The sequence below is a fragment of the Tinamus guttatus genome, unplaced genomic scaffold (genome assembly GCF_059628265.1).
Source record: "Tinamus guttatus ecotype Peru unplaced genomic scaffold, ASM5962826v1 Tinamus_guttatus_pri_ptg000056l, whole genome shotgun sequence".
NCBI classification, from domain to species: Eukaryota; Metazoa; Chordata; class Aves; order Tinamiformes; family Tinamidae; genus Tinamus; species Tinamus guttatus.
In genome coordinates this window covers 5,759,390-5,772,789 of record NW_028288590.1, presented here as the reverse complement: position 1 = coordinate 5,772,789, position 13,400 = coordinate 5,759,390, and the positions used below count along the sequence as shown (strand labels likewise).

The 13,400-nt window shown below is 39.9% G+C and overlaps 1 protein-coding gene across 1 annotated transcript in view; it reads right to left on the bottom strand.

Annotated features, from left to right (window-relative positions):
- DNAJC5B (DnaJ heat shock protein family (Hsp40) member C5 beta) overlaps positions 1-13,400 on the bottom strand; it is a 31,455-nt gene that overhangs the window by 497 nt on the left and 17,558 nt on the right. The window contains exons 2-3 of the mRNA XM_088540105.1: positions 9,587-9,800; positions 5,282-5,456 (exon numbers count right to left, since the gene is read on the bottom strand). Coding sequence (XP_088396231.1) covers positions 5,282-5,456; positions 9,587-9,800 — 389 coding nt within the window. The remainder of the gene's footprint in view (positions 1-5,281; positions 5,457-9,586; positions 9,801-13,400) is intronic.

Genomic DNA, 13,400 nt, shown 5'->3' with positions numbered 1-13,400 from the left:
TAGAAATGAGCCTTAAAGAGCACGAAGTTAGTAAGAAAAGAAGGGAGTTAAGGAGGGAGAAAAAAAGTGTGAATAGTAATATACTTGGGAGTGAATAAATCGCATCCATCTTGAAGGCCATCAAGCTATATAACAATGCTAAATTGCATTTTCGAAACCCTTTAATCATATATTTACAATTGCATTTTGAGAACTATTCTTCTAATGAGTCTGAGACTTGCAAAAAATCATAACATCACTATACAAATCCTTATTATTTCATACTTTTCATTACATTCAGTTATATATCTGTTTTTTTTTTCCAATATATCTGAAAAAAAATGCATTTGTTGGAGAGTGGAGAACAGTTAAGTCCTTGCAGAGTCACTAATGGCTCTTTTGTTCACTCTGATTTTGGGTGGCAGGATTTGGGTGCCCTTCTCCCGGGGCTCTTTCCAACCCACCTTTTTGAGCCGGGGACTCAGGACTTAGAGATTGCCCTTTAAAGATTCAGCAATCTCAGTGTGGTGCTTTTAGATGAAAGATTTGGGTTTATCTACCCCCTGATTTTAACATGGCCTTTTCATTGACTGAATTTGCATGATGACTTTTATTTTTGGTTTTCCAAACGACTGAATGTTTTTTTTTTTTTTTAAAAAAAGAACACGCACCTGACATTTCCTCCTCTTTACATGATGGTTGATGAGATGAAGGCTGGGCAGAAAAATGTTATGTATAGGAGTAACTTAACCCAGAGCAGAATCTAACTGCACGCCATACGGCTTCCCCTCAGTGGGGGTAGAACAACTTTGACTGTCAAGGTGAAAGGCAGAATGATTAAATGTGAAGCAGCTTCTCTGTATGGGCAATTCCATATTTAGACACAAGGTCAAAGACAGACATGTTTCATAACTTCTAAAAGTACATGAGTAATTAATGTTTGGAGCTCAGCTCTGGTTCAGATTAGTTTAGCAGTTGCAATCCATTTTTAAGTTGCTAAGTATTTTTTAGATTTCTGAGCAGCATTCCCTCCCACCCTCCGCTGCCTCCGAGCTGCTCATTTTGTGGAAGATCATTTATAGACAGCAGAGTCTACTCAGTTCTCCTGTGACATCCAGATGTGCAACAAGAGAACAGGACCCATTGAAAATACGCTGCATTGCCTCCAGCTGCTCTGCACACAGATCACTAGACACCGTCCCAAAGTTTTACTGCCTGCACCCTTCCAAGATTTATGTGTTTTTTTTTTTTCTCTTATCAGAACAGGGACCTGCAATATAACAAGCTATACAAATATAGCCTGCTAATGGAGAGCTGCAGAATGGAGGTGCGGCAGAATTCACAGTTAGAACTGTTTTCTATAGATAGCTCTTGCTCACTGTTCGCCTACATTGGTATCATATGGAGGGCGGAGGAGACAATGAAGTGCTAAAAACTTACTACTTCTGAGTTGGGAAAGTATTTTGTTACCTTTTCTTTTCTTTTTTTTCCCTCCCTGATTTGATTTTCTGTAAAATGAAGGTTGGTCTAGAAATGTCTTGCTTTGTTCTTACGATGATGAACAGGAGAGTAGAGCAAACCCAACAAACTATTTGGATAGATAAGTACCAATGCAATTCAAATTTCAGTGTGATCTCGCCTGGGATCACAAAAGTCAACAAAAGGTTTCCCATTATCTTTAACAGAAGCAAAATCTGGCAATCTGAACTGCACGTGTGAGGAAAAATACTGAACAGTTCCACATATGCATGCTGCAGAGAAATCAGGATATTTTCTCAGTCTAACCAGAATACTATTCAATGCATGATGATTAAATTACACTACTGTATACTTATTTTAATGTCATGTTTGCTCTGGAACTCTAATAAATTTCAAATTCACAATGTAAAGATGCAAATATTAGATATATTTTGGAAACTGATCATCCATTGTATGTTAGGCTTCAGCCCTTCTATAATTCAAGTCAATAGTAACCAAGAAATCACTGCAACCTAAGTGCAGGCCAGATCTTGCAAATCTTTCTGCTGATGATAACTATCTGTGGACGTAAATGCTATAAAATGAATCCCACACAGACAGATACTCTGAGCACTAGAACTAATCAAATACACTTCAATAAACTTTCATTTATAGAAATATGCCATTCCATCAGAATGGAAGCCTTTCAAGGGATTGTGCTGATTTCAGAGGCAGCTCGCTCTGTTTTTATGTTTTAGGGAAAGAAACATTAAGTGTTTTGCTTCACTTTTTTTCACTAAGAAGTATTCTTTATAGTATGTTAATTTGAGGAATTAAGTCAAATGTGCAACAAACACCTGGATTTTGTTAAAGAGAAGTGCGAAGGGGTCTGAAAATTAGCATGCCGCAGCAGTTCACAAGGAGAAGTCCAGATCTCTGAACTCCACAACATCCATATTCCCCTTCCCACGCAGCGTGACTGGCTCCCAGCAGCTCCCATCAAGTGCAGCAAGAACTGGTGCAGACTTGATGTTAACAACACAGAGATTGTTAACATCAGGAATTATGACATTTCATCAATATTGGATTCTTCAGAAAAGCAATGACTTGGGAAAATTAAACTGTGGCCTTGGTTTGAGAATTTATATTTCATTCTTAGTAAAAAAGAAGTTCTGACTAGCAAAAGATATATACAGGGGCAGCAGGAAACACAAAAATTAATTACCAGCTAGATTGCTCAGCCTGTGGGCAAAGGGCATGCAAAGAATTTGGATCTTAATACAAATTCCTCTTCCACAGTGAAGTCTGCTGCAGGAGTGTTTACAGTCTGTTTCTCAATTACGTGAAGGTGCATTTCTATTATTTAAATAAGTGCAGTCATAGGTATTCATTTCTATGGCACACATTTTCAAAACGTCTGATGGAAAAGCCTAAACTAGTACCAGCCTATGCCATTCTAACTCAGCTGCGTTGTTTTGACCAGCATCCCTAAAATCTGGGGAGGGGGATGCAGCCTGAGCCTGTAACGATTCATCTTTCTAAACATAGCTGTCCATTTTCCTTTCAGTGGAAGATGATCACTTTATCCTCCCTCACAAAGATTTTGCTTTTATTCCTGATTTGTTATTCTGTTTTCATCTTACTTTAAAATAAAGATAGTTCTGATCAACTCATGTAACTCTTTTTGGTTGGTAGGAGTATGTAACAAAACTGATGAGAAGGGTGGAAAGACAGAAATTGCTTGTTTTCTTCAGGATCTATTTATATGCTTATACCTCTTTCAAAATATTTAAATCATAGAATTCCACATTCGATTAATATTTGAGGCTGGTGTTTTGCTGAATATTTCAAACATAAAAGAAAGGATATTGCAGTGATAACTTGTGGGAGCGAAGGGATGGGAAGGTGGTCTAAAATTACTGAGCTCACGTCAATAAATACAGCTAGGGGTGAAAGGAGGGAGCAAACTTTTTCTTGGCACTAGGGAATTTTGTAGTGGATTTTGAGAGAGAGGAAAATGTCTGGCAAATTACAGGTAAGGCAGAAAGATGTTGAATTAAGAAATTTCTATTCTTTAAAGCTCATTCTTCATATTTCAAACTTGACTTTGCTATCAGAGCCCCATAAATACCAACACGTATTTTAAATTTGCACTTCCCAGGAGCCTACTATCTTACAATACATTGCACTTATTTCAAATAATGCATCGGTCCCATAAAGCTTTCACTAATATTTTGTTGCCTTTGCACAGACTGACCATGTATGATCACTTCTTAAAATCACTGTACCTTGCCTTGATATGCCTCTAGGCAAAAACGATTTAAAACCACCACCACACATTGGCATATCAGTTACATAAATAGCATTTGTTGCAACTACTATAAGTGTTTTGTTACATATTTATGGATGGGTAGATTTATGTGAAAAGGGAAAAAAAAGTCTTCCTGACAGAAGAACATGACATTTGCAATCTGGCAATGCTAATTTAAGCATAATAAAACTCAAGAATAGAGCAGCCTGAGACCTTCCATAACAAATGAGATTAGAAAGGGTGGGTTAACTGCTTAGGCCCTTTCTCCTTAAAAAAAAAAAAAAAACCATAATGCTGATATAAATTTGCTAATATAAATTTGCAGCTGAGAAGTGGCATAGCTCCTATCCTGATGCCCTAGTCTTTTCTTGCTGGAGTATGGATGTCTTTTCCTCATGGATGCAGAATCACTGCATCTCAGCCTGTCCTGCAAGCATGCTATTCTCAAAGTTTTGAGATGCTCCTGCCTCCACTGAAAGTAAAGGCAAAACTTGGCCTCACATCAGCAGACTAGAGTAGGTCTCTGCTCAAAGTATGTAACCCACAGATCACAGAATGGTTGAGGTTGGAAGGGACCTTTAGAGGTCATCTAGTCCAACCCCCTGCACACTAATACCAAATGAAGAAATCATCACTATTATCTCTTTTAGCCTTTTATCAATTAAAACCTGTGAGAGCTGCCTGGGGACACAGTTCAGCTGAGAAAAGAGGCCCTCCTGCTGCAGCTGGGGGTCCCGCTCGCTCCCCCTCCACATGCCCGACCGTGCGCTCTCGTTCCTCGCTCTGAGTTGGCATTAGCACATGGTCTGTCCCACAGAGAGGCAGAACAGGGAGTTAAACTGGCAGAAAACAATCCACTTGTTTGGTAGGATTAGTTTTCATTTGGATCCTATCCGTGATCTGGCTCACTGTAAAGCAACAGGATTGTTACTGCCAGTTGAGCAAAGGAAGCAACATGGTGTGGGTCATGGATAGAAGAACAGGAACATGGCATTTAACTAGCTCAAGCTTGGATTTAGACTCGGGTTTTTGAGTAATCTGCTTGTTAGGAACTTTGCTTCTTTTCTTGCAGCCCCTGAATGTATACAGTTGGTCCATTACAGCCAGGGATAAATTTTATGTGTTCAAAAATAGAATTTTCATACTTATTTGGGCAGATTAGATGTGGCAAGCAACAGCCCAGCCAGAGCCTAATGCAACAAGGATTAGGATCCTAGGATCCAGGATATGAATCAATGGGGTGTGAAGGTGCATGTGTAGGGTGAGTGTCTTCTCTGAAAATGAGTGCTGGGACTTTTATGTGTATGTGTCTAATCAAGAATATAAGAAACATAGGGGACCTGTCAGTGCTATAAGTTTAGATTTTTATCAATGTGCCACTTGGAAGCTTTACCAGATCACAAGGTTAGCTGGAGTGAATTAACACATTTCCATTGATGTCTGTAAGCAACCTCAGTTTCGGACATCTGGGCTACAGGTTTTAAATATTACTTTGAATAGTTTTGCCATGCAGCAAGTCCCAGTAATACACACCTCTTTCCATGTCGGTCTTAATTTGCTCTTCCAGATCCTCTGGAGACATACAGAACTCATGCTCTTCCCCTTCTGGTGCTTTGGGTTTGCATTTTCCACAGCAGCAGTTGAAACAGCAGCACAGGCAGCAGCAAAAGTAACAGCCCGTCAACAGGCCACAGACTGCAAACAGGCCCTAGATTAAACAAAGCGGTGAGGAAAACCCCATGAGCAATGAACTTCCTGAAACACATGGCAGTTGCTTATAGCAGAAGGGAGACTGTCAAAGGAACTCAGATTTCCAAGTGCTCTGCAGTCACAATTAGAGCCAGATTTTAGAAGAGTTCAACTGCCAGTCAAGTGCCTAAAAAAGGGCCAGATCTTCCAGAGTCCTCCTAACCAACCAGCTCCTACTTGACACTCAGGACCGTGTTTACAAAGAATTTGACAGCGAGCAGGCCCCCACATGCCGAACTGTAGAAAGTCTGCCTTAGCTAAAGGCCATCAGAATAAACTTCCAGGCAGTATGCAAAACCGCACCCACCTTAAAATGACTCATTTTCATCTTAAAAATGACTCATTTGCCCAAGATCGTTTTTGCAAACACTTATTTACTGGCAGATTCTTGTCAATAACAAATGCGAGAGAAGAAGAAGCAAAGACCCAGATGCATCCCACATAACTTTAGGCATAGAACTAAAGCGTCTAAATTAGGACTATAGTCTCTGTGGGCTCCCCACATAGTTAGTGGAAAGTTATAAGTCCCTTCCAGGGAGTGATTCAGCCCTGGGAGGACTTGAATTGCCTGTTGGAGGTGTCTCTCTCTCTCCCATTAAGCTAGGTAGGATCAGAGGTGAACAACTCCTCAGGCCAAGGGCTTGATCTCGGGACTTTGGCAATGACAGGAACAAGAAGTTCCCATCTTCATGTCCCTCAGCTTGTTCCTGCCTCAATGTGCGGTCAGCACAACTGCTTGCGAGCAAGATCAGAGACCTGGTCCAGATTCAAAAGCTGATGAGCTCTTATTTACAGAGCTCTTTCTCCATGCAGGTCAGCTCACTGCTGGCTTCGCAGCACAGCTCCGCCAAGTGCTCGGGAGGGCTGCGTGCTGTGGCACAGCGGTGGGATGGGGAGCTGGAGAGGGGACTTCTCAGGCTGCCACTGCTGCTGGCACCTCCAAACAGGCAAGACAGCAGTCAGGCCCCTGTCCTGCAGTGCAGAGGCAGAGTGAGAACCCAGGTTTAGGGCAAAGGTGAGACATCCACCTCCCTTCTTGCACATACGAGTATAAGAGCAAAGCTGAGCCAATGAAGTTCCTGAAAGAGGAATCAAACCTGGTATGTGGAAATAATGTGTGTAAAAATCTTCACAGCAAACATACATGTGAGCTAGCATGAAGGAATCGCCTGGCTTTGGCATTATATTTACATATGTGGATTGCTCTATAACAAGTGCAGTTTGACTTAAGGACTCTTGTCAAATATTTGTTACGTTCAGAAGAACATACACTGCTGAACAAAACAAGCACAAATGTCTGTGTAAATAACACTCAGCTACATATGCATGACAATGTTAGCATGTTATAATTGCAGCATCTTTTAAGTGAATAACACTATATACATGCTTAATATTAACCATTTATTTGTTTGCAAGTACAAAGCCAATGAAAATCCATTTTACCCATAGATACATCCAGACTGAGAGAGATATTTAGAAAAGACAAAGAAGACTTAGACATACCAATTTAAAATGTTTAAAATGCTTTTCCTTCTAAATGACATCTAAAACTGTTTAAAATCCCAGAACCCCATAAAGTAAGCTATTTGGAAGTTTATCATTTATGCAGCAATGGAGAAATGCCCCTCCCCCCCCCCCCCAAAAAAAAAATTCATTGAATGAACAATGATGGAGAAAAAATACATAGAGTGGAAAAAAAAAACCTCTTTGAGTTCGCAGTTCTCATCTGTATCAAGATTTCTTGCATTTATAATATCATACTGTAGGTGAATCAGGAATTAGATTAACACTGATGTGATCAATGTACAGTCCTCATGGTACAGGGAGAATTGCATTTTGATAAAAGAGCTAAATGACCACATGCCATGCTACCAGTGGAGAAATATTTAAAACCTCAAAGAAATACTCATGTTAGTATGTTCCCAGTTTAATGTGCCTGGTAAGAAGTCTAGTATTGCCCACAATAATCATTTTCACTTTGCATTACTCCTTTCATTTGAGTTTACTTTTAGTGATTCATCTCTTCATGATTGTCAGATTTTCTGAGCCTGAGTGTAAATAGTGAAGAGACTTTACCAGAAACTTTGGTAGCTGAAGACGAAGATAACTAGAAAAAGTAGTGATTGCTATCCTCTTTCAACCAAAATGGGAAAAAATAAGAACAGATAAGGCCCCAGAGATCATCTGCAGTCAGATTCAGACAGTATTATGACAGCCAGTACAAAAATCTGAATCTAATCCAGCATTTATGTTTGAGAGAAAAGAGTTGAGGATAGTGAAAGAGATGGGGAGAAGATTGAGCTCCGCTTGACAAACCACCTGGTGAATGTTTTGGAGGTGACAAGATTCTGGCATGGGATAGAGAGACTATCTGTGACAATCTTCAAATGATTCTGTATACACATTTTGGGTTTCTTCTTGGATATTTTTTCATGGAATTCTGAAAAAGCCATGATTATTTTTTCTGGGATATTCAGTTTCACAGCTAATCTCTTTGCATTGCCAGTATGCAACTCCCTTCAAACAATCCACCCATTCCTCCGTTACCCATATAGGGACTTACTAGGTTCTCTCTGTACTATGCACTCTTCTTATGAGTCAAAGCCACAACAGTTATCTCTGTTCCTAATCTTCTAACCGCAGAGGATATTTTAGCTCATAAAATCTTCATTAAAGGTTGGTAAGCAGAAGAAGAAATAAAAGCAAAATTGTGGCACTGCTGAGGGAGTTGATACCGTTGCTCTCTGAGCTCTGAGAAAATGATTCCTGACATCTGAGCTGGGGCAAGGAGGCTGTAGAAGAGGATGAACAGGCAGCAAAGAAAAGAGGGATTCAGCAGCGGAAGAAACCAAATGCAGAAGGGAGTCCAAACTGCAGCAAGAGCCAGCTACAGCAGCAGCAAAGCAGCCTCCAAGTCTGGTGTTGACGATGCAACTGCAACTTTGCATGTGTGATTTAAGTACCAGTATTTTGCTCATTAGTTTCATTCCCTATTCTGCATTTGAACAGTTTCCATCTTATCTCAGCATACTCAGTATCCAAATTACGGCTCCCTAGTCCTCGGATCTGCCCAAGTTGGACTCTGGTAAAAGGGGAGTGTAGAAACAGTGAAACACTGGTCTGGTTTGTGATGAACATAGGAAGTCCTCACATCAAAATTGTCATAGCATACTTAGTACACACAGTATAGATAATTTTCCTATTTTTTTTCTAGCATGGTCCTTGCTTTCCTGTGTTTTAGTGTTAGAAGGAGATGGGGAAAGCATGGATTTTGCACATTTGCAATGCTGTTGGCTTGTCACATTTCTGTAACATTTCAGCACTTGCTGAAACACTAGAATTTGACATATGTAAACACCAAAGGACAACAATGACATAAGAGAGCACAGGAACAAAACTCTGTTATTACAAGAGCACCTCATGATGTATTTTTCCTTGAGCAATATGCCAGTTTCTGATGCATCATTCTCTTCCTTTCCTGATCTCTTCTTCCACTCCACAGTTCTCACCTTTTCTTCCACTTCCTTTCTCTCACCCCCTCACCAAGCACCAAAAGGGCACATATATGACACCATAATCACAGAGTGTTATGTATTATTATTGCTTACTTATGCTGTGTGCTATATATAGCAAAGAACACAGCTAAATTTGTCCTGTAATAACTTATTAACTGGTTGTCACATAAGTGGGGCTTCTCATTTTTGAACAATGAGTCATTTTTATTTAGTCATTATTGAAAAGAAAGTCAAAATTAACCTGAGGCACCAGATTCAAATCTAATTAGTATCTGAAAATGTTACAAAACACACTCTGTTTAACTAAGTTAAAAAGAAAAAGCAAACATTCAGTATTAGCCCTTTTTCTGAGTCGATGCTGCATTCTGCTGCTGTCAGTTTTCCAGATATGTTATTTTTTAATTAAGCCTCTACTAGTGTTTCAGATTCTGATCTTACCATTTTTTAAGCCTGTAAAGAGACTGTGTTTTTCAGGAGCGTCTTTGTGAATATGAAGAGTGCCTGTGTGCCATGTGCATTTTAACATTTTATTTTTTTTCAGAAAATTTGTTTTTAACACAAAAAAACAGCTTACCTTTGCCCACCAGCTTGAGAGCATGAAGTACGTGTTAACATTTTCTTCTCCAAACTGTTCAGCCACATAGAGCCCTAATGATCCGTATTTGTCGTATATGTTTCTCTTGGACAGATCTGTCAGTGTTGCATGGGCACTGTTGATCTCTTTAAATTTTTCTGCAGCCTCTGGATTGTCAGGATTCTTGTCAGGATGATATTTCAGAGCTAATTTTCTTAAATATGAAAAAAAGAAGAAAAAAATGTATGTTTGTGTATATATATACATGCATATATATATGTATGTATACAGATACTTACAAACTATTATAAAATATTTTAATAGGGACATACTTGTTTTAAACAGTATGTTCAGTCTCTACCTTCCTTTTTCGTGTTTTTAATATACAGAGAGGATTCAGTGGAAAGAAAGTGATTCAAAGCTGAAAGAAATAATCTGGTTTGTAAAACAGCCTTGAAGGAAGACTGCATCTTGAGTAGGCAGGTTGTTTTCTGGAGGAACTGTAAATAGCCTGCTAAAATAGTGGGCAGCCCTCTATATAAAATTATGAGAATTTCTGTATCAGATTATCTACCACTTGCTACTGGCTTTTTTCCTTGTAGAAGAGGTCTCAGGAGGGGCTGCAGCAGTAAGTGGGGATGCCCAGCCTGCTTTCCCTGGTGAATTCCTAAACCAGCGTGTATTGAGTAGCACCCAGGGTGGCTTCCTCACGGGAATGTGCTTCACACTGACATACTGACATCTGTGGCATTGGCAGTATATAGAAAAATAAACTTTCAACAGCACTGCTGCTTATATAAAACTCAGTGGCAAGGTCTCATTTAACTAAGTGTGGTAGACACATAAACCATTAAATAGACCTTTCAGTGTATTAAAATGCAGATTTATCACCTCTCAGTATTTCTGACTATATCTTACAAGAAGTACACTGGCCCTTCAAATGCAGAGACTCCCATCTAACTTTCCTCCTAAGGACTATGGAGACACCCTAGTTTCTAAAAAGGGGCTTTCTCAGGCCCACAAATAGAAAAATATAGAAAAACATTTCTGTCCTTTCAAGGACCATGCCACACTGCCAGTATTTGTGAAACAGGTTTTCCTATTACACAAAACTTGAGACTTTCTGTATTGATACCTCGTCAGCTAGTAAGTTAAGGCAGAAAGTGATGCATGCTAAAAGCACAGATAATAAATTAAGCACATTTTTTTTTGCATTAAGTTTATCAACTGCATGATTTATTTGCATCATTTAGTAGGTTTTAACAAATGAAAGATTTTAAAAGGTCATTTAGAACATGAATTGCACTTCTTACTTCATCAAAACTATCTTCTATAAAACAAAGGAAATTCTGTATTTAATTGCCTGTTAGTGGATATGTTCATTTTATAAATGGTGTCCGCATTTTCAGAAACTCACACAGGCATAACGGAAAACACAATGGCATTAGAAAGGAATTATCTGTCTGAAGTACAGGATGGAAAAGTATAGTAAGTTAACACCGGTTTCAAATGCATGTCCTTCTTTGGGCTACTTTAATACTATCCCACTGCTGTGAGAGTCCTTAAAGCATTAGAAGATGATTGTGAAGAGTTTGGAACAGTTCATGCTAGTGTCCCAGCTTTGGCTGGGGCAATTTTCCTCTGTACTCACATGAGCACGGAAGTGGATTCAAAGGAATAGTGTGGGCCTGGTGGCTTAAGGATGGTGCTGGGGAATCACAACTTTTGCAGAGGAAATGGTTTGTTTCCAATCACAGAGGAGCAGTGGCAATGTGAGCTCACACCTACCTGCAAAAGCAGCATACACATAACTGCATCTTTTTGAAAATATCCACTCCCTCTGGAGAAGCGACATAAAGATTTTCCAGGACATTTATTTAATGACTAGTGCTGACCTCTAGTGGCAACAAAAGCTAAATTCGCTGATTAGCAGCTAAGTCAAGCTCTGTTGCGGTGAGTGCATTTTGTAAATATTCTTTCAGAGTGTTTTGGGTGCTAGCGATGACCATAGTGGCATTTTTTTTTCTGTTGTAAAAGCAACATGCCCACAGTTATCATATCAAATGTAGCTTCAGGGTAGGGTACTGCTTAACTTTCCACCGAAGTCCTAGTACAAGATACTCTCCCAGTAAAATGCAATCACTTTGCTCCAGGCTACAGTATAGTTCCTTCCTTGGAAATATTCTGCCAATATCTAGACTGATATGTGCCTAGCAATAGTGTCTGCCAGTGATCTCCTTGGGTCTGTATACTGAAATCAAGTCGTCTTCTCATAGATCATAAATAGCTCCTTAAAAACATGCCTCTAATAGCATGAATGGCGCATGTTCAGTCATATTTAATATACTGTGTATGTGGTATCTTAAACATAAAATAAAAATGAAATAGGAGAACTGGAAAAATAAGCTCATTCTTGCACGACTAATGACATGATCTGCCATCCAAGTATTTAAGTATCTTATGCAATCTGTCCCCTTTCTTAGCTGAAAAAGCATAGCTATTAGAATGTAAAAAATGTGAGAAGTATTAACTTCAAAAATTTCCGTGGTTGCACGGATCAGACAATCAATCACTGGGCTTTCATACTATGGCCACAACAACAAGAAAAAAAAACTCCTCTGTCCTTCCCAGATCCCCAACAGTTGCATAAAAATGAAGATTTTGGGGGAAAAAAAGGTTGTACAATCCACTTCAACTTAGTATTGTCTCAACTAAACTTTGCTTTCAACATAGTACTGCTGTGAAGAAAAAAAAAAGTTTAAATATAGGAAAACTGTCTTATCTAAAAATATTATATTCACACACACAAAAAAAAACACAAACAAAAAAAAAAATGGATGCCCCAGAAGGGCATACTAATTAGGTAATAAATTACTAATGCGAAAAAAAGATATATATATTGCTAATGCAATTCATATAAGTGTTAGAAAGTTAATGAGCTCCAGACCAGGAAAATATAAAACACCGAATGTTTGAATGCTACAAAAGGAACTAATATAAGGAGCTTCCCTGTGACTCTCCAGAAAAAAAAATCTACAACTGGGATAATGACAGTTATGAGAAGGGCACAAAGAATGGAAAGTAAGAGAACTAAGCGTATACAAAGCTGTACTGCCTTCTTCCCCAAAACATGGCTGTTATTTCCATAGGGCAGTTGTCCTGAACAGCCCCCTGTCTGACTAGCTCAGAACAACAACAACCCTAGCCAAGAACATGCTGAGTGAAGAAATCAGGGAAGATGATAACAAAGTCTACAAGTCTAGTCCAGACCAGGGTCCACAGAAACGTGTTAAAAGCGCACATATGAGCATGGTGTAACACTGGGTTGTGGAGCGCCCAGAAGGATGAGGCACGCTCCCGGCATTGCCGGGTGTGTGTGTGGGGGTGTCACTCAGTGGCCCAAGTTCAGGCTGAAGACATGATGCTGGGGGTCAGGGTCCACATCAATGGACTCCATGGTCATGTGCAGCCTTGGAAGCCCAGGCTGGGTCTGAAGGGCAGGGGAGGGCAGGGGGCACACCAAGAACAAGGCAAGACTGAAATGTGGGCCAGGGAATTAGCTGAAGTGGTAGCAGAGCTCTTCGCCTCAGCAGGGGCGTGGCTGCACTGCACATTGACAACGTCCTACATTCCCGTGCCAGAGAGGAAAGAGCAAGAGCCTCTTTCCTCTCTGGCCAGGGCCTGTGGACGTTGTCAAGAGCAGTGCAGCCACGCCTGTGAGGGAAGAGCTTGCTACCCTTTGCTGGGGACTTCTACGATGGCACCTACAACACTGCATTGAACGTTAGGGGTCCCCAGCTCAAGACAGCCATTG